The sequence below is a fragment of the Octodon degus genome, unplaced genomic scaffold (assembly GCF_000260255.1).
Source record: "Octodon degus isolate 3935 unplaced genomic scaffold, OctDeg1.0 scaffold00214, whole genome shotgun sequence".
NCBI classification, from domain to species: Eukaryota; Metazoa; Chordata; class Mammalia; order Rodentia; family Octodontidae; genus Octodon; species Octodon degus.
The window spans coordinates 1,694,068-1,718,621 of record NW_004524790.1 but is presented as its reverse complement, the minus strand read 5'-3'; the positions used below and the strand labels follow the sequence as shown (position 1 = coordinate 1,718,621).

General features: G+C 56.6%; 3 protein-coding genes across 7 annotated transcripts; 2 read left to right on the top strand and 1 right to left on the bottom strand.

Moving 5' to 3' along the window:
* On the top strand, nt 1–2,388 carry Mcemp1 (mast cell expressed membrane protein 1). Its single transcript, XM_023705143.1, has 7 exons — nt 1–143; nt 340–429; nt 903–1,040; nt 1,140–1,190; nt 1,288–1,434; nt 1,680–1,745; nt 1,852–2,388. Exons 1-7 carry the CDS (start codon nt 89–91, stop codon nt 1,863–1,865), a joined length of 561 nt encoding a protein of 186 aa, XP_023560911.1. The 5' UTR covers nt 1–88; the 3' UTR covers nt 1,866–2,388.
* Nucleotides 2,389–2,893: 505 nt separating this feature from the next.
* On the top strand, nt 2,894–4,568 carry Trappc5 (trafficking protein particle complex 5). 3 transcript variants are annotated; one of them, XM_004644892.2, is made up of 2 exons: nt 2,894–2,960; nt 3,947–4,568. In XM_004644892.2, the coding sequence occupies exon 2, from the start codon at nt 3,959–3,961 to the stop codon at nt 4,523–4,525; it is 567 nt and encodes a 188-aa protein (XP_004644949.1). In that variant the 5' UTR covers nt 2,894–2,960; nt 3,947–3,958; the 3' UTR covers nt 4,526–4,568. The 3 variants fall into 3 exon arrangements, with proteins under 3 accessions (XP_004644949.1, XP_023560833.1, XP_023560834.1); XM_023705065.1 differs by having other exon boundaries at nt 2,925–3,026; XM_023705066.1 differs by lacking the exon at nt 2,894–2,960 and adding an exon at nt 3,051–3,291.
* A 3,463-nt stretch (nt 4,569–8,031) lies between these two features.
* Fcer2 (Fc fragment of IgE receptor II) lies at nt 8,032–18,027 on the bottom strand. 3 transcript variants are annotated; one of them, XM_023705138.1, is made up of 11 exons: nt 17,946–18,027; nt 15,480–15,574; nt 14,649–14,771; nt 14,371–14,424; nt 13,809–13,871; nt 13,543–13,608; nt 13,367–13,429; nt 13,167–13,256; nt 9,416–9,567; nt 9,196–9,302; nt 8,032–8,874 (listed from the first exon to the last, which is right to left on the bottom strand). In XM_023705138.1, exons 2-11 carry the CDS (start codon nt 15,499–15,501, stop codon nt 8,667–8,669), a joined length of 948 nt encoding a protein of 315 aa, XP_023560906.1. In that variant the 5' UTR covers nt 15,502–15,574; nt 17,946–18,027; the 3' UTR covers nt 8,032–8,666. The 3 variants fall into 3 exon arrangements, with proteins under 3 accessions (XP_023560906.1, XP_023560907.1, XP_023560908.1); XM_023705140.1 differs by having other exon boundaries at nt 8,753–8,874; nt 13,543–13,591; XM_023705139.1 differs by lacking the exons at nt 15,480–15,574; nt 17,946–18,027 and adding an exon at nt 15,175–15,234.
* Nucleotides 18,028–24,554: the final 6,527 nt, after the last annotated feature.

Below are 24,554 nucleotides of genomic sequence, written 5' to 3'. Positions count from 1 at the left end.
AGAGCTTCCGGTGGGAGGGGATGTGTGGACACACAGGCGGGCTGGGCACCATGGAACCTTCCAGACCAATGTGAAACAGCAGGTCACCATGCAGGCAGCGGCCTTCAAAGACAAGCACCGGGGGGAGACAGGCGACAACAAAGGTCAGGATCCTTGGGAGGGGGAGGGGTCTGGAAGGTGGGCTTGGATGGAAGAGTATGACAGGGACCAACATGGCCACCCAAGGGCTCTGTGTGTCCCTGGCCACAGACCCCTGCAAACACCAAGCACCCCTGGAAATGTCTTGTGTTCAGGGCATCTGGCAGTTCTTGGTAGGCTTTCTCTCCAAATCCTATGCAGGTGCCTCTGACCCTGAGTATGAGAATATCACACTGTCCTTCCGAGACCGGGACCAGCCCAAGTGTGGTCATCCAGGGCCCACGAAACGAGGTGAGTGACCACGGGCCTGCCCGCAGCTCCCTGCCTTGGGAAGGACTGGCAGTGAAAGCAGTGAGCAGTGGCTTTGAGGACTGTGGTGTGACAGTGTGGGGTAGCTTCAGTGTGGTGACTGGGGTATCCAAGATGCTTCTGCTGGTGGGCTGGGTGGCCTGAGTGACAGTGTTGGAGAGATTGTAAGTGACAAAGTAGTTGATGGGGAAGGAAGAGGTGACAGAGCTGCTGAGCATACAGATGAAGCTCCTGGATGGTGACACTGCTGGCCACCAATATTGATGCCAGCGGGTGCTTTACTGCTGGCGAAAGGGAGCAGTGGTGGCTGAGTTGCTGAGATGGTGACCATGCCTGCCACTGACGGCCCCAGCCCCGGAGGTATTGGAACAGCGAGTTGCTGAAGGTGTTGGAGAAGTGTCGATGGGCTTGCTGGTGGTGTGGATCCTAGAGGTCACCTGGCCTCTGTGTCCCAGCCCTAGTGCAGCCCAGGTCACCCCCGGACAGCGCCCAGGTCCCCGTGCGGCTGCAGAGGTCCATCATGGGCCTGTATGTGCTCCTCATCCTGATGTTGCTGTTCTCCCTGGTTCTCTCCACTTTGGTATTGCTAAAGAGTGAGTGCTCTCAGGGGAGGGCAAGCCGGGAAGCCAGAGTCCCCCAGACCTGCTCCCTTTCCACCGGCTCTGTCCCCAGCTCTGCCCTCTCTTAAACAGATGCTGAGATGTCCAGAGAGATACAGGGCTTGAAAAGGGAGTTTTCCAACGGTGAGCACAGGTTTCATGGGAGAACTGCGGGTTTTGGGGGGGGGGGGCGGCTCGGGGAAAAGGTGGTCACCCAGACATGGCAACCCCGTACCCTCAGTCTCACACTCAGCGCTGCAGTGCCAGGAAGAACAAAGGAAGGGCTGGGCCACCATCCACAGGAACATCGGGGAAGTCACCAAGAGTATCACCACAGTCCAGAGCCTCATTGAAGCCATGAACCAGAAACTGAAGTCAGCGCCCACAGGTGCCACCACAGAGCCGCCCTCTACTGAGCGAATCTGTTCCAGTGCCCAGCATCAGGCGAGGAGCTCAGGGTTTGGAAGGGGCAGAATGATGTGGAGTCTCTCAGGGCTATTTGAAACTGTCAGTAGCCCCAACTACAGGACTGTGGGCGAACCCCAGGCTAGAAGCTGTCTGAGGGGGCTCCCAGTAGAAAGGGGGGTTTGTCTGAGGCTGCACCCCAGCATCCCTTGTCTCCTCTCCTGTCAGAAATAACACAAATCAACAGAAACACACAGAAAATCCTTGAGGTGCTGGAGAAGAAGACAAACACGGGTAAGCCAGGCCCAGGGAAGCGGTCAGGGTGGCCCATCGGCCTGGCCGGCGGGTCTTTCCCAGGGGCTGGCCCACCTGACCCTGGTTTTCTCCTCCCCCCACCCAGAGCCCATTAAATAAGAGCGTGCTGCAGTCACAGCTGGGAGAACAGGATCTGCAGCTGCTAGAGAGATGGGAGACGGGCTTCCGGCCAACCTCGCACCTGCCTCTCATCGTAGGGACGGCAAACTGTGTCAGGGTGGATGTGGGAGGTGGGGTTGTGTGTGTGTGTGTGTATGTGTGTGCCACTGAAAGAGCACTTTATGGAGGGTGACAACTTCCCTGTGACCCAAGGAAGGTGCGTGGGTGGTGTGTATGTCCATGCTGCATGTGACACATGTGTGTGGCATGACGTGTGAGCACAGTCATCTCTCAGTGGGCGGCTGTGTCAGCGACGACCCCACGAGTGTGTCACTGTGTGTGGGTGGGTGCATGTGACACCTGCCTCTGTCAGCACCCTCAACCCCGAGCACATGGTGCTTGCTGTAAAGGCGGGTGTTGCCACGTGCGCCCTGCCACTGCTTCTGTGTCAGTGGGTGCATTCAAATCCCACGCACGAGTGTCCATTCATTCCTACACTGTTTTGAGGTTAACAAAGATAAAAATCAAGAGGAAACAACGTGGCTTTGGACCTGTTCTTGGGGCAACTGCGAGGCACTGCGGATGGCAAGTGTGAGCATACGGGACACATCCAGCATGGACACAGAGCGGGGATCCCTGGGGTGGAAGGGTGGACACAAGCAAATGCTCCGCACAGGCCCTCCGCCCTGTGTCCTAGACGGTGCGCGCAGTGCAGGCAGCGAAATGTAGACGTCCCCCTAAGTGCACTGGGTCCCTGGGCGTCTGTGAGCCCCTAGGCGTGCTCTCAACGGTGCATCCGGGTCCTGCTTGCACCGTGCCCGCGACTCGTGCGCGTACCCGACACCAGCGAACTCACACACGCGGTTCCAGAACAAGAGATGTGTGTCCAATGCCCTATGCATGCCCGGAGCAAGAGACCGCGCGCGCCACCGCCAAGCACATCGGGCCGCTTGCCCACGCGCGCCACCCTGCGGCCGCTCCCAGGCGCCGCCCTGCGCGTCCCGCCCACACGCCCGGCCTGCCGAGCGCCTGCGCACGCAACGCCTTTTACGGCGCCGTAAAGCAGCTCGGCCTGAAGGAACACCGCAGTTCCTGGTGAGACCCCGTCGGCTGCGGGCCTGTGACCCTGTCTAGCGTCGTTGTCTCCAAGCCCGCGGGTCTGTGCGTACCGTGCCGGCCCTTCGGCTTCTGCGGAGCCTGGCCTCTCCTTTTTGGCTTACCCCTGGGGGTTAGGAGCAGGGTGGGCATCTACCCGGCTTTGAGGACTGGGCGGGGGTCCCAGGGTGTCGGGGTCCCAGGGTGTCTGGGTCCGGCCTGCGGCGGCGCAGCCCACTACCCTCATCGCAGCTGGTGCAGCGCTCCCTTTCCCATCATCTGCACCCCGGGGTGGGGGCGTCCTGGATCCCTGGAAGACTCCTCCCAGCTGGTAGCCCGCGGGTCCCCCATCCCACATCCCGCATCCCTGCCAGATGGGAGCCAGGTTCTTTCCCCTTGAGCCCCTGGTGGAGGCCTCACCCCAGACTTGCAAAGAGGTGAAGTGGGTGACCCATGAGGTGGGTGACCCCAGCAGGCCCTACTGCCCGCTTTCCTGACCCTCCTCCGCCTGCTGTGGCTTCGTGCGCCGCCAGGGAAGGGTCACAGCGCCCTCTCATGGCTGCCCAAGTCCTGGGGGTGACCGTGGGCCCGCTCTAGTTTCCCACCATCTAGAAACTTTCCTAAAGCGTTGGGGGCCTGCCCACATTCTCCGAGCTCCTTTTTCAGAATCACCCAGGGCATGGTGCCAGACTTCCCGTGGGCGCGTGGCATTTCCCTGTGCCTTTTGCCTTGACCCTTGGATCTCGTGTTCCCCCAAACCCCTGTTCCCCCATGCACACCTGTTGCCTGTTCCCTCCCTTATTCTGGCTTCCATCAGGATGGACAGGAAAGTTGCAGAGAGAGAGTGGTTTGTGCTGGAGAGCGTAGCATTGATGCAGATGGACGGGGCGGGCGATGTCCCAGGGGCCCCTCGAGCTCTCCCTCGGGTCTCCCCATCACGCCCCCTCTCCAGCGCCCCTGACACTGGGTGTCCCGTCTCCCCACAGGGCGGCGGAGGCATGGAGGCGCGCTTTACGCGCGGCAAGTCGGCGCTGCTGGAGCGCGCGCTGGCGAGGCCCCGCACCGAGGTGAGCCTGAGCGCCTTCGCGCTGCTCTTCTCCGAGCTGGTGCAGCACTGTCAGAGCCGCGTCTTTTCCGTGGCCGAGCTGCAGGCGCGCTTGGCCGCGCTGGGCCGCCAGGTGGGCGCACGCGTGCTGGATGCGCTGGTGGCGCGGGAGAAGGGCGCTCGGCGCGAGACCAAGGTGCTGGGAGCTTTGCTGTTTGTCAAGGGTGCCGTGTGGAAGGCGCTCTTTGGCAAGGAGGCGGACAAGCTGGAGCAGGCCAACGATGACGCGCGCACCTTCTACATTATCGAGCGGGAGCCGCTTATCAACACCTACATCTCCGTGCCCAAGGAGAACAGCACGCTCAACTGTGCCAGCTTCACGGCAGGCATTGTAGAGGCTGTGCTCACGCACAGTGGCTTTCCCGCCAAGGTCACGGCGCACTGGCACAAGGGGACTACGCTCATGATCAAATTCGAGGAGGCTGTCATAGCCAGAGATCGGGCCCTTGAGGGCCGCTGAGCCCCCTGAAAGATAAAGGATGAGAGAGCCAGCTTCCCAAGTGTGTCTTGTGTCTTGTGTGGGGGCCTCAGGCATCTGCTCAACATCTTGACCTAGGTCCCTGTCCCAAGCTGGTAAGGGAGGCCAAGGATCTTTAAAATCTTGGGGAGGTGGGGAGGGTCTGGGGGTCTGGCCCCACTGGGGCTTTCAGATAAAGCTGGGGAGCAGGATGCACCTGGTGCATAGACCAGGGAGAAGGAGCCAGTCAGGAATCACAGTGAGGGCTGGTTGGCAAGCTAGAAAGGGGGCCAGGTCTGGTCTGCGGGGTCATGCGAGGATAGACCAGGGGTTGGCAGGTTGGCAGGAAGCAGAGAGCAAATAGTTCATACCATGCAATCTGTGAACCCTTTGTTGTTTTCTGATGGGGTCTTGCTGTGCAGTTCAGGCGGGCCTTGAACCTTTGAGCCCTGGGCTAGGCTCAAATTTGCTTCAGTTCCCCTGCTTAAGCCTCTGGAGTGCTGGGGTGACAGGTGTGCGCCACCACACTTGGCAGTGTACTCTTCTGAGAGTTGGAAAGGAGCCACAGGGATAGTAAGGGAAAAGGTATGGCCAGGTGCCTATAAAGTTAAGAATGGTTGTCACTGCCTCTTGGAATTCCTCATGGTGTAGTCCTTGGCCCAGCACCATCCATCAGCATTGCTTGGGAAACTCGTCAGTGCAATATCTCGGGCCCACTCAGACCTCCCAGATCAGTGAATAGCGGCCCAGCTCCCAGAGGTCCCTGTGTACCTTAGTTGGAGAATCAGTACTTCAGGGCATCAGGACTGCTTGGAGGGCTCCTTAAATCACGGGTGGCTGGGACCCACCCCCCAGAATCTCACAGTCTGTGGATTTGGGGTGTGCCTGAGAATTTGCCTCAGTGACACATTCCTGGGAGCTGCTGGGTGCTCTCGGGACTGACCGCACTTTGAGAATGGTGGCTCTAGAGACCTGCCTGGTGAGGGACAGGAGTCCAGAATTGTCTGGGCACTCAACATGTTTTGAAGTTGTGAAATACAGAGTTGGTACCTGAACATTTTCCTTGTTGAAAAATTACAAGCGCTTATATTGGGCAATCCTTGTTGCTCTGCTCCCACTGCCTGTGGGCCCTGATTGCTCTTTCTGCCCAAGAAACCTCTCCTGATTTTTAGGGGAAAACTGGATCCAGTCTTCCTCGTTTCTTACCCTATCTGTTCCAAGAGGGAACCCTAGGAACCTTTAGCTGGGTGCCTTCATTGTTTAAGAGAAGGGTTTGAGGTTGGGTGGGTGTAGGTTTTTGGTGTGCTGTTGGGGTGCCCCAGGGCCAAGTCAGAGGGGGGTCAGCCATCCCAGCATCCCAGAGGTGATAGCTTGGGGTGGGATCCTGCACAGTGGCAAGAAGGTAGCATGAGTGTGGTTGATGTAGCTCAGCAGCATGGTCAGTTGTGTAGTTGTGGTTGTGGGAGGCAGGAGCCAGGGCACTGGGAGAGGCTTGGGCAGGATGCCAGCTTGGATCTGGAGTGGAGGCCAATAGAGGAGGAACAGGTGGGCAGGGTAGAGCAGCTGGAGCCCTGGAGCCCTGGGCATTGGGGAGGTGGGTAAGACGCCTGGGAAGCTATGCTCTGCAGGGAGAGGCAGGACTGGGCGGTGCAGGTGGGATGTGGGGACCTGGCTGGGGGCTTCCAGGGTCTGCTGCAGATGGGGCAGGAGGCTGGGAGGATAGCCAACACTGCCCAGGACAGTGAGGGTGTCAGAATAAAGGGGCATGGACTTGGTGGCAGCTCGTAAGCTGGGTCAGTCTCCTCTAGCTGAGGGTGAGTGGGAGCTTTGGAGGAAGGACAGGGTCCGGACAAGCTGCAGGTTGGGCTGGCCCACATTCAGGGCAGGAGGGGCTGAGGGGCCACGTTCATTTGGGCCTCGATGTCTCCTTGGAGGCCAACGCTGGTGGGGACAGGGAGGTGAGCCCAGCACTGGCCATGGCGAGCTGGGCCACGAGGCAGGTTCCATCCCTCTGTGGCCACAGGTTTATTTTGTCAAATATTTACAGGGGGCCAGCTGTGAGCCAGACATCGGAGAGGCAGTGGGGAAGAAAGTGAAGGTGCTTCCCTCACCTCTGCTCATCGTCTAAAAGGGGGAAGACAGGCGTGAGACAGATTGGAAAGTGATATTTGTTAGAAGGAGAAGTTTAGCCAGACTTGGGGGCACACACCGGTGATCCCGGCATGGTAAAGAAGAAAGGAGTGAAAAAAGGAGAGTCAGGTAGTATAGTTGTTAAAATTCTGGATCTTTGGTGCTGGGCCTCGCACCCAGGGCTTTATGCATGCCAGGCAGCCCCTGAGCTGTGCTCCCAAATGGGGTACAGTTGTAAAGGAGGGGCAGGGACAGCCCCCCCCCCCCCAAAGCGAAGCCTAGGAGAGACGGGGGAACTGGGAGGAAGGGCCCTGGGCCACGTGAAGTGCATATTCGGGAAGTGCCGATTGGGACCTGTAGGAGTGTTTTTTTCTCAGCTGGAAGGAAATTTGGGGCACTGAAGAGGGAGATGAGCCAGCTACTGTGGGGCACAGGTGTGGGCACTGCATTCAGAGGCTGAGGCTGGAGGGTTGCCTGAGCCCAGGAGTTAAAGGTCAGCCTAGGCAATGTAGATCCCATCTCAAATCAAAGGAAAACTAGGGAGCCAGGTGGAGGGGGTGGGGAGTGAGGCGCCAACTCCGAACCAGGTTGGTGGGCTTTGCCCACCAACAGGACTTGGAGGCATCGAAGGGGAGAGGCCAGCATGGCCACGGAGTCAGCCTGAGCCTCAGTGGAGGAGCCTGGTGAAGGCGTCCAGGGAGCCTGACTGGTTGCCCTCCTGTGGTTTCAGCGGTGACAGCTGAGGTGGCAGACCCTCAGGCTGGTGCTGCCTGGGCCTCCCGGCTGAGCACTGTCAGCACTTCCTGTGTGTGCTTACGCCCAGCCCTCTGTGCTGCTAGGGACAGGGCTCCCCTCTGGGGACCCACAGCCTGGGCTGCCCAGTATTCCTGGGGGTGTTAGGCCCTGGGTCTTTGTGTCTGGGGCTTACCTAGTACCTTTTTTCCCCCCTTTTTTGAGATGGGGTCTCTGTGGCCTAGGATAGCCTCAGGATTCTTCTTCTTCTTCTTTTTTTTTTTTAATCTTTTTTAATTTCAATTTTATTGAGAAACAAATATGAATGAGACATTTTTTTTTCTTTTTTCTAGTGTGTGTGTGTGTGTGTGTGTGTGTGTGTGTGTGTGGGGCCAGCTCAGCCCACCAGGGGGCAGGGCTGGCTGGCATGTGGTGCTGGGGGATTGAACAGCGGTCCCTGTGCTTTGCTAAGCTTGTTTTAAGTAGGTGCTTTAGATCAGTGAGCCATCTCACCAGCCCCGAATGAGACATTTTCAAAGCTGAATAATAGGACAGTTTCGATAATCAATACATTGTACATTGTTATCTTCTTAGTGGTTAGCCATAGTAGGAGAAGCAGACAGGATATCCTGTTCAGGATTCTTTTTGATCCTCCTGCGTCAGCCTCCGGAGTGCTGGGATTACAGGCATGCCACCACACCCACCTAGTACATTCTTGGGATGGGAAAAATCAAGGTGGAACAGGCACAGAATCCACTTCAGAATCCGCTCTGGATTCTCAAAAATTAGCCTGGGGGTGTGGTCTGGGGCAGAAGGCTCTGGAATCCCAGCTCAGCCTGCTGCGGTTTGAGACCAGGCCCAGCAGGCACTCTGGAGGGACTTGGGGAGGGAGACCACTTCCTGGTTCACTGGTGTGGGTGGCCAAGAGGACCCGCTGCCTCTGCGGTGTGGGGTCTGTGTCCTGTGGTGCTGCGGAGGGCACGCTGTGACGAGGCAGGGCCTTGGTGAGAGGCCCGTGCTCTTCGCAGCTCCTGGGCTTGGGCAGGATGGTTCTGGCCCAGGGCAGTGAGCTTTACTGGCAGGGAGGCGGCAATGGGCAGCTGGGCTGAAGGACAAGGGACAGAGGGCCCTGATGGAGGTGGGGAGGCTCAGCTGTCACCCTTTGGGGCACCTTTGAGCCAGGCAGCGTTCCCCAGGGTGTGGTGGGGTCTCCAGGGCCCCACTGTGGATCTGAGTGTTCCCGGGGCAGGAAGGTGGGATCAGGGTGTGGCCGTTAGGGCCCCTATGTTGAACCGGAGTACAGTGAGTCGGAGTCCAGTGAGTCGTCTGTCGGGTCCGCAGGGAAGGACGGCCCACATGTGGCCAGCTGCTCACACACCCAGGCGTCCAGCTCATCACGGCAGAAGGCATCGTTCCATTTCCCCGAGCGCAGCAGCATCACGCAGTCCTCACCTGGGTCCGCGTTGTTGGGCTCCCCCGGCTGCCAGTTGCTGCAGCAGAGGCTTTGAGTCAGGAAGGCAGGTGTGGGGGCCCCCTAGAGCCCGGATGCCTCCCTCTGAGCCGGCCCTCCCCAACTCGGACCCAGTTTCATCACAGGTTGTGCCTCTCTGGGCCTGCACCTGGCCTCCACAGTTACAACTCCTTCCCCCAGACCTGCCCTAGAGACTTAGGTTTGGAAAGTCCTCCCTGAGCCCCTGCCTCTTACCTCCCTGTGGGCTGCTATTCCCTAGTAGCCTCCTTTCCTCCCCAGAAGCCTCAGCAGGCCCCTCCCTCCGGGCAGCGCCTCTCCCATGGTTACCCCACATGCTGACCTGTAGTCCACGGAGCTCCCATCCATCCAGAGAAACTGCCCCTCTATATCCAGGTCGCGGAGTCCAATCCAAGTGCCCTCCTTTTTGGCAAGTTTGGTCAGGAAGTCCTGGGGGCAGGACAGGGCTGGAGGACTGAGCAGATGGACCTGGGGCCCTCCTGCCCACTGCAGGGGGACACCCCTACCCCCGCTGTCCATGGCTTCTGCACCACCCAGGCTACCTGCTGCTCCTGGCTGTGAATGCTGACCAGCCGCCCTCCCAGGTCTTCGCAGCTGTACCGGGCCTGGAGCCACTGCTTGGGCTCCTCGCCAAAGTAGTAGCACTTCTGCTGGAAGCTGACCCACTGCTCGGGGCATGCGTTGCACACAGAGCCTGGGGTTGTACACGAAGGAGAGGTGAGGGGGCTCTGCGGTGGGTGCCGGCGCTGGGCAGTGTGGCAGTGTCTCCTGGAGCCTCCCACTAGGCTAAAAGCACTCACCTGGAGCCTAACAGGTGAGGCCACAGGCTGCCTTCCCTAGAGCTCTTTCTGCCTACCACACAGGATCCTTCCCAGCAGACCGCCTCAGCCACCAGCACTACTGCTAGACATCTCACAGCAAGCACTGACACCTCAGGGTTAGAGCACCTCGGTTCGGGCCAACATCACAGATCCGAGCACACCCATGGCCAGGAGCACCACAGCCACCAGCGCCACCCCAACCTGGCCAGTTCCTTTCAGCAGCACCTCTCCATGAACACCTCCAGGGTCAGCAGGATCCTGGACACCATCATTCCACAGATGGCCCACCCACCCTGGCCACACCTTACACCTCAACCCTCACTACAAACATCCCAACTGCCTCATGACAATAGCTCAGCAACCACGGCCACAAATACTTTAGACCACAAACACCTTGGCTCTCAGAACCATCCCCATAAATACTGATAGGTTTTAGAGCAACAGCAATGGCGGCAGTGGTGGTGGCACAGCAGAGAAGCAGAAATGGGGGAGGGAAAGCCTTTATTGACTCTAAACACATGGAGAGGACCAAGGACAGGGAGATGCTCAGGTCCTCTAACCTGAGACAGGGAGCCTGAGACTATATGGACTTCTGCTAGGGGTGGAGCTTGAGGGGCGGGTTTAGGGACGTGTAAGGAGCTGATTGGAGGTTCCCTTGTGTGGGCGGGAAAGGTCAAAGGAAGTTGTACCCAGGGCTGGAGTGGGGAAGGACCAGGAAGTGGTCATTGAGAAGATAAGCTGTTGTTTTAAGGGCTTCAGCCATATTAGACGACCACCATAATAATTCAGCAATTCTTACTAGGGCCATAACCTATCAAATACCTCCCTGTCTATTGCCATTTCAGCCAACACTACCACCGCGACCTTGCCGGTTCTGTAGCCTGTAATACCTGCCTGCAGACACTCCCAGGAGTAGCAGCACCTCAGCCACCATTGTTGCCACAAACACCTCAATCTCCAGCACCATTGCCACAGATACCTCACAGCTAGAGGCACCTCAGCTGTCAGTGTCATCCCCAGGAGTACATCTAGGGTCAGAAAGTCCTCAGTGGTTGACCCTATCCCTGTCAAAAAAACCCCATGGTATGCACCACCTCAGTCACCTCCACTGTGACAACAGACACACTCATTCCCAACAACAAGAATGCTTGACCACCATCACCACCACAAACCCCTCCAGCCACCAGTACTTCAGCCACCGACATGGTGACGGAAACACATTTCCATGCCACAGCACTCAGCGCTTCACCCACTGACATCAGGGCTATAAATCCACACTCAGCAGCACCTCAGCCACCAACACCATGGCCACAGACACGCTCATGTCCAGCATTTCAGCCACCACTTTGTCCACAAACAGCCACTGGGCCCCAAGCTCCATGGAAAAAATCTAACCAAAGTTTAGGAGTGGTCGTGCTCAGGGGTAGGGTATTGCTTAGCATACAGGATACCTGACTTTCTTCTCCAGCACCTCCAAAATAAATATTCTAAAGCAAAAGAGAGGGCTGGGGAGATAGCTCAGGGGTCTAAGTACCTGCCTGGGTGTGCCATGTTGGTGGTGGTGTATGCCTGTAATCCCAGGGCTGGGAGGCTGAGACGGGAGGATCACTATGAGTCTGAACTGCATAGGGAGACCCTGTATCAAAAAACAAAACAAGAAAAAAAACCAAAAGAACAAATTCAGCAACATCAGATTTAACCTCCCACCTGGAGTCTTGGTGACCATCACAGTGTTCAAGAATTTTGGATACAGATGGGGAAGGGAAGAAAGAGATAAGCTGGCCCCAGGTGGAGGACCCCATCAATGCATCGATGAGAAACCATTTGCCTCCATAGCCAGTACCTCTGTGGTCAGTAACACATCCACCGTCACCGTCCTGGCCACCGATGCTGCCCTTGTCAGCCACACCTTTGTCACCCTTACTACCACCGCAGATGCCTCATGGCCCACAGAATGTCCACTGCCAGCACCATCACCACGAAGACCTCCACGGTTAGCGGCCCTCAGCCACCAACACCGTCACCATGCACAGCTCCAAGGCCGGCATCGCTTTGTCACCAGCGTTGTCACCGCAGGAACCAGCTGCTGCCAGCCACGTGTCACTGCTACTCATACCACAGCCCATCCTGTCCCTGCCGCCCACAACACCGTGTGCTAGTCACCGCCATATGGCCCTAGGCCCTGTCCTTACCAACGGCTCCACACGGCGCTGGCCGCCATTGCTGGCAGCAACCACCCTCCAGTGCTGCAGCCCTTTTCTGGGGGTCTGAGGTGGTTTCCTCTTTTCAGAGGCTCTGACCTGAGAGCCCACGGGGAGGGAAAGGAAACTGCAGCCACAGGCCCCTGGATCCTCCACCGGGGTGAGCTTGGTTTCTTTCTCGCCCTTCCCCATTCAGGGAAGCTCTGTCTGACGCCGGCATTGTCAACAAGTCTTGCGGTGGGACATTAATCCCGCTGTCACTGCACTGGTTCTCTTTGTTTTAGAATATTTATTTATTATTATTTTTATTTTTTAGAATATTTATTTTTGAAGTGCTGGCCAAGGAAGTTTGGTCTCCTCATGCTAAGCGATGCCCTACCCCTGAGCACGACCAGTCCTAAACTTGGGTTAGATGTTTTCTCATGGAGCGTGGGGTCCACAGTGGCATGAACCAGATGCACTTCTAGTCCATGCACTGATAACCAGTGGTCAGCCCAGTTTGGGTACAGCCTTAAGACTGGAAGGCAGCATCTGTGGGCTGGATACGGTGGCCTCAGCCTGTAGAAACAGGTACTCTGGAGGCTGAGGCAGGAGGACTCCCTCGAGGCCAGGAGTTTATAGAAGTTTGAGCAATATCGAGACCCTGTCTCAGTTTAATAGTCATGATGATGGTGGTGCTAATGCTATGTCTCTGTCACACAGTCACCCAGAGGTGGCCCTAGCGCTGGACCTCAGGCCGTGGGACCAGATTTTGGGGGTGGAGGAGGACCTTAGGGAAAGGGTAGGAATGGGGACATCTGTCAGGGTGAGCATGACCCAGTGCCCAGTCCTCTTCCCTCCACAGTGAAGCCCGGCAGGGTTTCTTGCTGGGGTTCCCAAAGCTGTGCTGTGTCTCTGGGGACAGGACTCTTTCCCACCAAGCAAGGCTCCTTCCTCTTCTCCTACCCAGTTGGAGAGCTGGGGCTTCCCAGAGGTGGAAAACCAAGAATCAAGGGCAGGTCAAGGCCGGGTGCAGGTGGGGTGGACGGCAGGGTTGTGAAGCTCTGTCTGGCACTGCAAATCCAAGGCGCAGGGATGGCTCTCTGCATCCTGCTGGCCTCTGGGGGCCAGTGCCCCCCCCAGCTCTGCCACCCTGGGAAGGGCGTCGCCAGCCCTGTCATCTTCATTGCTGCTGACATGCCATCCTGCAGTGCCCCCCGGTGACTTGGTCTCCTGCGGGGCTGTGGCTGAGGGGACCCTGCCGAGGGTGACCACCACCTGCTCACACTCACCTTTGGACACCTGGATCTGCACCCGCAGCTTCGCCAGCTCTTCCTTCAGCCTTTCCAGTGACTCCAAGGCCATGTGCCTCTCGTTCAAGTCTTGAGGGACCAGGGGTGTGTGCATGAGATTCCCCAGCCTCCAGTGACTAGCTGGCCACCCCCGACACACACACGGGTTCATGCCACTGTGGCCCCCTTCCCAGGCTCACTCTGGGACTTGATGCTGCTCAGATCCTCCCAAAGTCTGTCCAGGTTCTGGGAGAGCTCTGAATCTGGTGGGTGTGAGAGGGACAGGGCTCAGGGGACCATGCAGGGGCCAGAGGGCCAGCCAGCCTCATGGTCCCCTGTGGCTTGGGGCCCCTGTCTCCCCCCTCCAGTCTCTCACCTTGAGGTTCCTTCTGCTTTTTCTGTCCAGCTTGGAGTTCTTGCACAGCCTGTGACATCAGTGCCGCTGGTCACAGAGAGGGGACAATGTCAGCAAGGCCCGGAGCCTCCGCCCCTGCCCCCTGCCTCCTCCCCTGCCTCTAGGTTCTCAGCGCTGCCTGCTCCTTCTGCAGGTGTGGCAGGGACGCAGCTGGGCCCTGTGGAGCGTACCCAGGGGTCACCCAAGTGCCCTGTCTCCTCCTCCCTGCAGCCCCCACAGTGACTCACCCTGATATTTCTGGGCCAGCTGCTCACTTAGGTGGCTCTGCAGTTCTTTAGAGATTCGAGAGACTGGAACAGTGGGAAAGGGGACCCACTGAGGCAGGTCCTTGGGCCCTCCCAGCCCCAAGCGCAGGTCCCCCTGCCCATAGCACCTCGGCTGTGCCTTTGTATCTTTCATATCTTGGGGAGACTGAGAGGTGGGAACATTCGGGAAGGTGCAGGCAAGAAGAGATGAACATGGGCTCCTTTCCTCACCCAGGACTAAATGGAAAAGTAGGGGGCATTTCTGCAATGAAGCACTCCCCGCAGTGTAGCTCATGGTGCCGAAAACACACCCTCTTTACAGAGGGGGAAACTGAGGCACGAGAGGGCACCACCTGTTAAGGTTCGCAACCTGTTAGGGACTTCTCCAAGACTTCTTGGAGTCTGTTTCCTCTTGGGGAAGAGGGGATTCTAGGTTCCTGGGCAGGCACTGCGGCCCACAGATGGGTCAGTGGCAGAAGAGGGACCCTAGCACTGGTGTCCTGATCTTCGCTTCTGTCACCCCCTTGGTATGGCCCCTCCGTACCATTCTGGGCAGCAGCGACTTCCAGCTGTCTCACGTTCCTCATGGTGTCCCAATCTGGGGAACAGGGAAGGCAGGGGAGGAAAAGATGGAGTAGGCATCCCCACCCCCACCTCCAGCCCCACCTTTCACCTGGGAGGAGGGTTTGGGGGTAACCCAAGGTGGTGAACGGGACTGGCAGTATCAGTCAAGGCGGGAAACAAGGTGGGGGAATGAGCTCCCCAGGAGCTGAGATGGGGTCGGGTACGGTTCGGGGCGTCGGGGGCTGGGGGTGTCCTCACGCCACAGAAGAAGCAGGGTCAGCAGCCCCGCCCAGAGAGCGGCAGTCAGCAGCCCCAGCAGTCCCAGCGGCAGCCCTCGCCGGCAGCACCTCTTCCTGGGGAACTCGAAGAATTCTTCGGGGACTGGCGGGAAGGATGCAGGGTGTAGGGGAGGCCGGGCCCCATCTCTCCTCTCCCCCTCACCCGACCTCCTGGGAGACTATGTGGAGCCCCGGGTGGAGGCAGAGGGTCTGTGCAGAGGGACGCCGGCCCTCTCAGTCCGCACCCTCCACCCGGGCTCAGCAGACAGAGTCGGAGTAGGTCCAGGTCCTTCCCACAGGCTCCGATCTGGGGCCTCCAGGAGCCGAGACCCAGGAGGAGGCCCGGACGCCCTTCCCTGTCCCCGCTGACCGCCAGCTAACCTGGAGCCTCGAGCGCTGGGCTGATGCCTGTCCCAGCTCGCGCCCCCTCCCGAGTGCACAGGTCCCTGCTCCACTCGGCCTCCCCACTGCTCCCCCCATGCACCCTTCCCCACCCCCTCCCTCACCCCGGCTTGGAGGGTTCATCTTGCCGGGGTCCGCCCGCCCCGAGTCCCCCTTCTCCTTCGCCTCGGACTCCATCGGAGCTCCAGCCAGCGGGCTCGCAGCTACAGCCAGCGGAGTTTTGTGCAGAAGGCGTGGGTCACGGGAAGGAGGGGCCCTCTGCTTCCCTCTGCTGCCTGGCTCTGGGCCGGCGCTTCTAGGTCGGGGCTTAACTCCGGGGCTTTTTTTAATTAAGAAATTCATCCTCCCTAGAAAGGGGCTGGGGAGTGCCTTCTCTGACTCCTGTGTGCACGCAGAAGAGCCCTCTTACCTGAGTATTGATTTTCATCCATGGCAGCCCTGCTTGGATTCTCCCGGTGATGGGGCGCTCACTACCTGTCGAGTTGTTCTGTCAGCGGCTGGGATCTAGGTTTCAGCAAGGCTTAGAATGAGTCGTCAAGCCCTAGTAGCCTTGGGCGCTGGGGGGCGGGCTCAGGGGTGGTGGTGGTGAGCTGGAGATGCAGCTGGAGGGGTCGCACGGGCCTGAGACCACTGCCCCATAGCCCAGAGCTCGGCTCCAGCGCCCAGTGGACGCGCAGCTGGGAGCTCCGGGGCGTGCTTCCCCCTCAGAGGGTCCTCCCTAGCCTGCAGAATGGCGATGATTCTTGTGCTGTCGGTCAGGTGCTCCATGCAAACGTGGACGGCACGCCAAGTACCACCAGCTCTGCCGGGACGGCCGGCAGCCTCGGCTCTCTCGCAGCTTCTCTTTCATTCCTTCAGTTTTTTTTTTTTTTTTTTAATATTTATTTATTTATTTGGCGGAACCGGGGATTGAACTCGGGTCCCTACGCTTGCCAGGCAAGCGCTTATTCTACTGAGCCGTCTCCCCGTCCCACGCCTTTGGTTTTTGCTGGTCCCGCAGCACCCCTGCACCCACGCGGGGGAGGGCGCGCACGCTGCGCACGCGCAGCTGAGCCGCTTTTGCGCCTCCTCTCTCCTTAGATCTTCTGCCCCCGGATCTTTCTCCTATCTCCTGAAATTCTACCTCCCTGTTTCCTACCGCCCCTCTTCTACTTTGCTCTTGTAGTTATTTGTACTTCGCGTTTCTCGTAGAAGAGAAACCATGCGATCTTTAAGCCCATGTGTCTGATCTGTGTTGCTTAACATCGTGGTGTTAAGGTGACCCATTTTGCTGCACGTGAGTCGTTTGTCCTTCTTTATGGCAGAGTAGTGCTCCATCGTGTGTACGCGCGCTTGCCTTATCCGGCCATCCATTGATGGGCATAGAGGCCGCTGGTACGCATTTGTTTATAGCAGCGCAGCCTTGCGGGAGCTCAGCTTTCCGCTCTGAAAAATGGGTGAGACAATATCGGCCGACCCATGAGGCCGTGGTAGGGCATGATACGCTGATGCCGGTGAGGCTTTCTAAATGTTTATTGGGCTGGTGACATGGCTCAGCGGTCTAAATGCCTGCCTGGCAATCGCAAGGACCCGGGTTTGATCCCTGGTGCCGCATGCCGTGCTGGGCATGGAACCTTGGGCACACCACTCTGGCCACCGAAACCGGGCGTGGTGGGGCAGCCCTGTAATCTCAGCGCTGGGAAGGCTGGGACAGGAGGATCACTATGAATCCGAGCTGCGTAGTGAGACCCTGTACCAGATAAAAAAATAATTAAGCTCTCTCTCTCTCTCTCTCTCTCTCTCTCTCTCTCTCTCTCTCAAATAAATAAAAATTAAAAAAAAGGGGGGGGGCTGGAGAGATGGCTCAGTGGTCTAAAGCACCTACTTAGAACAAGCTTAGCAAAGCATCAGGGACCACGGTTCAATCCCCCAGCACCACATGCCAGCCAGCCCCGCCCCGTGGTGTGCTGAGCTGGCCACACACACACACACCTCTCTCTCTCTCTCTCTCTCTCTCTCTCTCTCTCTCTCTCTCTCTCTCAAATAAATAAAAATTAAAAAAAATAATTAAAAACTAAATGGTTATCAAGCATCCGCTCCAGCACTAGGTCAGAGGAGAACAACCCGGGGGTCACTGGCCATTGCCCTGTGACCGTGACATGCGGCTCACCCTCTCTGAGGCCGGGGTGCTGGGGGTGTGGGGCAGCCCAGCTGCGATTAGCAGCAGATCCAGCCCATTCTGCCATCACGGGAGGAGTGCAGGGCTGTTGCCGTGCCTGAACCCAAGGTGACCAGACCTGGGGCTGGCCTCCAGCTTCCCCCTGGGTGAGTGCCTCGGTTTACTCAGTTGTAAATGGAGCGTGTATCAGTGCTGATGCCACTGGCCTGGAGAACATGAAGTAGACGCTCAGTGGTGGGGAGCTGGGGAAGCACCCTAAGCCTGCACAGCCCCTCTCGGGAACAGAGGCACCCAGAAGGGAACTCATCCCGGAATGAGGGAAGCGGGGCTCAAAACTGGGATGTCTGTCCTCTTGGCCACCCGGAGCCCTGGCTGCTGGTGGGGTCCTGACACCTGGCCGTGTCTCTATGCTCTCTGCCACCTTCCATGGCTCCCTGTGCCTCCCAAGGCTCATGCTCTCAGCCCAGTCATGCCCGATGGTGGGCTTTCGCTTCCTCTACCCCAGCACCATGTGCCCACCACTTCTGTGAGTGTCGCCAAATGCCCGATGCCCATTTCTCTGGCCAGGCCCCCCAACCTCGTCTCCCCACTCATCATCCTTCCAGACTCAGCCTGGGGCCGTTTCTGCCAAGCATGCCTCCTCACCCACTGTCACGGCCAGCTCTGTCCCTCATGGTGTGGGGATGCGGCCATGAGTCCCCCAGGCCATGCACTCACATGAGTTTGGAGCTGTCTCGTCCTGCTGGTGGGCCAGTCACCAAGGCCAGCCGGGCCAGAGCGGCACACAGCAGAGGTTTCAGCAGCAGGAGACACGCTTTCTTCCGAATGCTGGTGGCTTCTAGTTGGACAGACCAGATTGTGGGCTGGCCACCCGGAAAACCACAGCCCCCGGTTTTTCCTTGTGCCACCACAACCAGGGGAAGTCCGTACTATTATTACCTTAGTTCTCAGGTAAGGCAGCTGAGTGAAACCCCACAGTACTAATAATATTCCTGAAATGCTCAAGGAAGTGAGGGGGAGAGCTGAGATTAGAAACAGGGTGAAAACACACCAAGCCACTGAACTACTGGGGAAAGGACGGAGGTGAGAACCTGGGGAAAAGGAGCAGAAAGATGCAGGGAAGGAGACTGGATGACATTCAGGTCAAACATGATTGTGTGGCACAGATTTAGAAGTGGACTAGGCAGGCAACAACCAGTGTCCTGCATGTACTGAAAAATTTAACTTTTGCAGCCACCCTAGGAGTTTGGCATTTTGTTGCCTGGGAATGCAAGTTTCACAGTCCAAAGAGGTAAATGAACTTGCCCAGGGTCACAGAGGTAACAGAGCTGGGATTTGAACCCAACCCAGGCAGTGTAGGCTGGGCATCTGCAGCCCTAACCATGGTGGTACCCGGCCTCCCGCTGGCAACCTGCTCTTCTTCTCTCCTAACCTCCTCTTCACCCTCAGGCTTGGGGGGACAGCTCATTTCCTCAATAACCCCCGCTCCTGGATGGGCCAAGCCCTTGTCATCTGCTCTGGAAGACACCCACCTTTGTCTCCATGTCCTGCTTCTCAACTGAGACTCAGCTGAGCCGGGCCATTCACTGTTCCCCCATGGTGGACAGGGACAGGCTGGCCTATCTCCGGGACGGTGTCCTCAGAAACAGCAGGGACCATGAGTCCAGTAGCCCTCGGCCCAGCTGTAGAACTAGTGACCCTGGTGGCCTGAGGGCTCCTGGATGCCAGTCTTGAGCTTGCTCTGGGTGACTGTGGTGGTGCCAGCACACAGCATGGCTGGGCGGGTGGCCAGGCAAGGAAACAGGCAGAAGAGCATCACCCAGGGAGGCTGGGAAGCTGTTGGTGGCGCTGGGCACCAATGGGGCTTTGGGAGTGATAGGGGGACATGGACCCATAAGACACCATCCTTGGAGGAGGCTGCCCAGGGACAAGGCTCAGCAGGGGGATCCCCTGGGGGAGCTGTCACCTGGCGGGGGTGGGGATGGGACTGACCTGTGGTTGTAGAGATGGAGGCCAGGGCAGCTGGAGAGTGACAGACTCTCGGGAAGGGCGTGGAGAGTGCTTTGGCCAGGGCCTGGGCAGCCCTGGGTGTCTGCGTGGACAGTTGGCCTGCCGGAGAGGAAGAGGAGGGACCTCAGGAGCGAGTGCCGGTTCAGGACACAAGATGAGGAGGGCCTGGTCCTGGTGGGCCGGGAGGGAGTTGGGTCTTTTCTTTTTTCCTCCTTCCTACCTTATTCTTCTTTTTAAAAAAAAATTTATTTATTTTACAGTACTAAGGATTGAATCCAGGGCTTTTGTGTTAAGCTATAAACCTTAGCCCTTCCAAAAACATTTATTTATTTTTGAGACAGTGTCTTGCAAAATCACTATTTGTCCAGGCTGGGCTTGAATTTGTAAGATTCCTGCCTCAGCCTCCCAGAGCACTGGGATTACAGGCATTTACCACGGTGCCTGGCAGCACTTTTGAGCATCTCAGCATTCTTCGGGACCGAGTGTCCCAGCCCCAGCCCACCTTGTGCTCAGCAGCCCCGCAGGGTCCTTTCCAGGCTAGACCGAAGGATGCTTGAGGCCCCTGGGGTCTGAGTCACACGACTGTTCCTCTTGCTTCCCCTTTGCGGCGTCAACCCCCTGCCCCTTGCGCACTCAGGGGGAAAAACAGGATGTGGGCCCCAGAGCCGAGAGGGCTGGTTCTTCTTTCAGGTTTGGGATCGCTCACCCGGGGTGGGGTCGTGCGCACCGCCATTCTGGATCCGGATTCAGAAGGAGCCCGTCGGGGGCCCGGCGTACAGCACCCACAAAGATTCCCAGCCGGAATCCCAGCCCACCTCAACCTTGACGACTCGTTAAGTCAACGGCCCAGTTCAGCACCCGGGACAGTTCCCAGAACTCGGAAAAGAGAAGCGTTGTCCTGGGACCCTGACGCCACCTCAGTGGGACTCAGCAAAATAATCCAATGTAGTCCAGTAGTCCATAGTAGTAGTACGTTATCCGCAGGACTGGTAATGCCAGAAGTTGTTGACTTGAGCCTTTTACAGCTCAGCATATTAATATGGCTTTACTTTTGATACCTCATTTTTATACTTTTCTGCTGGATGTTAAGACCAAGATAAAGCAAGACCTATATAACAAAAAAATTGTAACTTTTGTATCAGACAAGGTCAGTCAAATCCCCTCAGGATTTATCTTGAAACCCTGTACTGCACCTACAATATTTAAATGGCAATGGAATACCCATCTGTGACAAAACTAAACAAAAAGGGAATACAAATGAAGGACCATTTTGTATCTGTATATACAAAATAGTTAGGATAGATATACAACTACTTTCTCTTAATTCAATGAGAAGAAAGATTTATACTAATAGTATTTGGACAAGATATCATGTCTGCATCATATACTATGAATAACTGGCCAGGGACATGGCTCAGTGAAATAAGCACTTCCCTAGCAAGTGCAAGGGCCTGAGTTCAGTACCTGGTTTCACCAAAATATATACTATGAATAAGTACTACAAAGACAACAATATGCAGTGTATTAATTCTTGAAACTGTCCTATTAATTGGTTTTGAAACTCTCATTGTTATTTATTTCTCAATAAAATTATATTTAAAAAAAATGGGACTCAGCTGTGTACTCAGCCTCACCTAGTGTTTTCAAGGGGAAAAGAAGCCTGTGATGGGGATAGGAGGGAAAGGACACTAAACATCCTCAATCCAGGAGGGCTTTCAAGGAGGAGTTGTTGCTGTTGTTTTGTTTTGTTTTTGTATTGAGGTATTAGCCCAGGATCTTTACATTGGCAACACCCTCGGATCCCCTTTATCCTTTTCTGGTTTTGAGAGAGGATTTTTTTTTTTTTTTTTTTTTTTTGTCTTTAGCACAGGGTGTACAGGATTTCACTGCATGGATCGGACTCATAGTGATCCACCTGTTTACAGCCTCCCAAGCTCTGGGATTACAGGGGTACACCACCACGCCCAGTCTCAATTGCCGTCTCAGTGCACCCGGGGGGTGGGGCTGTCATGGCAGGCCCAGGGATAGAACTCCCGGCCCCTGCATCTGCCTAAGCAGATGCTTTAATCTGCTGAGCTATTTGGCTGGCTTGAGAGAGGATTTTGATTTCTTTTTTTATTTTTATTTTTTATTTTTGGAGGAACCAGGGATTGAACTCAGGCCCTTGTGCTTGTCAGGGAAGCATTTATTCCACCGAGCCATCTCCCCAGCCCCTGAGAGAGGATTTTGAGAACTCACTAAATTGCCCAGGCTGGGGTTGGATTTGTGAACTCCCCACTTCCATCTTCTGGAGTGTTGACCAGAAGGCAAGGATTGATACCCCCACCCCTAGCCTGCTGGAAGTCACTGCTACTTTAAAACATGGTGGCTAGGTACAGAGAAAGAGGAAGTGCTTTTTCAGTTTGTTTATTTGTTTTTGAGACAGGATTTTGCTATGTAGCTCAGGCTGGGCTTGAATGCACTGTCATCCTCCTGCCTCAGCCTCTTGAGTGCTGGAATTATAGGTGTGCACAACCATTCTTGCTTTTCAAGATTTTGTTTAAATTGTGGTCAAATACACGAGACACACAATTCACCATCACAGTTACGTGTAGCTGTACAACTCCGTGCGTTCACTGCATTCGCAGTGCTGCCCTCAGGGCTGTACCCTCTCCAGAACTTTCTCGTCTCCCAGGTGGAAATGCTGACACCACTCCCAGCCCCTCCCCAGCCCCACCCCACCTACGTCTGGACTCTGTGGCTGTCATGGGTGGCTCCAGGCAGTGCTGCATGTGGAGTCCTGCGGTGTGTCCTTTGGGTCCTGGTTTCTTTTCCTGAGCGTCATGTCCTCTGGGTCTATCCATGTTGCCACATGAAGATAGTTTTGCACCCATATGTGTGCAGAAATGTGGGGCAGTTGCCAGCACAGGGGGCAGGGTCGGGTGCTAGGGGAGGAGGTGTCAACCTGGGTGGAGAGGCGCTGAGTGGGGAGAAGCAGATGGTGAGCCCCGTTCAGCTGAAAGGCTTCCCCACAGCACATCCACCCCTGTGATCCCAACACAGTTCCTCCTCCCCTGCCAGTCTGGGGAATCCGTGTGAAAGGCCAGCATCTATGCCCTGGGGACACCCCGACCTCGATGTATAACTCCAACAATGCCTGTGCCCCTCACACCTTGGCTTCCCCCAAATAGGAAGCCCCTCCATACCCAGGTGCTAGACAGCACCTCCTGGGGAGCCCCAGAAAGCTCAAAGCTCCCAGGGGACCCCCGTGCTATGGGGAAGTGAGGTTCTGAAGAATTAGTGGGGCCCGGATGAGGGCAACTGGGATTCAGTGGGGCAAGAATTGTGGCATGTGGGGCCCCCAACCCACGGATACACACACATCACCCAGATAGACACACACTAGACAGGCACACACACTGACTCACAGACACCAAACTAGCAAGTCACAGACACACATCCAACACACAAGCATCACACAATAATAGTCCCACACAGATGACCACATGTGAAAAAACACATGATCCAACTACAGATTAGAAACAACACCCCACACAGATACAGCCCACAGACAGCTACACAACATATGTACAATGATAGAGACCACATCACACAATCAAACCACAGACACAACCCAAGAGATTCACAACACTTAGGGAGATGGAGACAAGTTCATAGAAATAGATACCATATAACTGACCCACACAACCCGCACACCACAGACACAGCAAGAAGACATAGGAACAAGCTGCGGATATCTACGCAACCCATACACAAAACACAAGATCACACAACACAACCAAAAAGCAGGTACACATCTACACACAGACATAACATAGTGTGACCACAGACACACATTAACACAAACACACAGCACACACAAGCATGGGCTGGCACATAGACACACATGGGTACCTTGGAACCACACAGCATGGGCCTACAGACGCATACACCGGTGCTACACCTGACAGGCATGGTACACACACAGCATGTGCAGGGAGAGGCCCCTGGGACGGGAACGGAGCAAGCTCAGGCGGGGCCCCTGCTCTCTGCGATCACAGCAACATTCCGCAAGCCATGGACCCGAGCCCTGTGTATCTCTCTGGCTCCTCTCCACTCCCACCCTCCGCACCTCTCATCTTTTGATCTGCCTTATTTCTTTCTTCTCACACCCCCTCACTTTTCCTGGATAATGGAAGAAACACCCTCCTCGGTCTCCCAAGTTTCCTGCTCATCCCCTCCCTGGACACGTCTTCCTCCTGCACACAACCTGCCCTGGCTTCCTTGTCCCTGGAGAGCACAGGGGGTGCCCAGAAACCCCTTGTTAGCTGAGGCTGGGCTGGGCCTCCTCACAGAGGCCGCCCAGTCCTCGGAGTTGCCTCCCTGCAGGGGCCAGTGGTGTGGCCCTGACTGAGTGCCCCTCCATGCTCTTCCTCATGTGCCCCATGCAGAGCAGGCCAACAGGAAGAGGGAAGGGGCGTGAGGACAGCCCGAGACTGGCACTGCCTTCCTGCAGCCCTGGAGCAGAGCCCGGGCTTGGTTTGGTTTGTGTCACTGGGGTGGGCTGGGGAGAGGCTGGGGGTGCTGCTCCATGGCTGGAGTCCTCAGGAGGGGGACACAGAAGTGGGATGCTTGCATCTGTCCCTCTGCCAAACCCCAGCACTCTAGAACAGAGTTTGGGGCCCACTGCCCACTGCCTCCCACATCCTGGCCTCCCCAGGAAGTCCTGGGCATGACCCTCACTCCCCAGATACCCAGAATTCTTAAAGCCAGGCTTTCCCTTCAGGGACCTGGCCACTTAACTTCCTGGAGACCCAGGAAGTGTCTTCAGGACAAGCCCCACCCCTCTAGTCAGGACCTCAGACCCCATCCTTGGGACCCTTGGAGACTCAAGAACCGGGACCCCAAACTCAGCCTCAGGGATGCTGGTCCCCAAGTGCTTAGGATCCAGGAACCCAGGCACAGTCCTTAGGACCCCGGTACCCAGGACCCAGTCCCACTCTAAGGGAATTTAGGTCCACCTCCTCAGGGGCTTCAGTGTAGGAGGGTAAAGGACTTTTTTTTTCCTCCTTTGAGATGGGGTTTCACTATGCAGTTCAGGCTGGCCTTGGACTCACTATGTAGCCCGGGCTCGCCCTGAGCTCTCAGGAATCCTCCTGCTTCAGTCTCAGGAGTGCTGGGATCGCAGGTGTGCACCACCAGGCCCAGTTAGGGCTCCCCCACCCCTTTTACATTTTTATTTGTATTATTCTATGTTTGCTGTACATCTGGACCGCACTCCTTTTGAGGAATCGGTGTACACACCTAATCCCTCTTGATTCTTTTTAGGTCTCCATC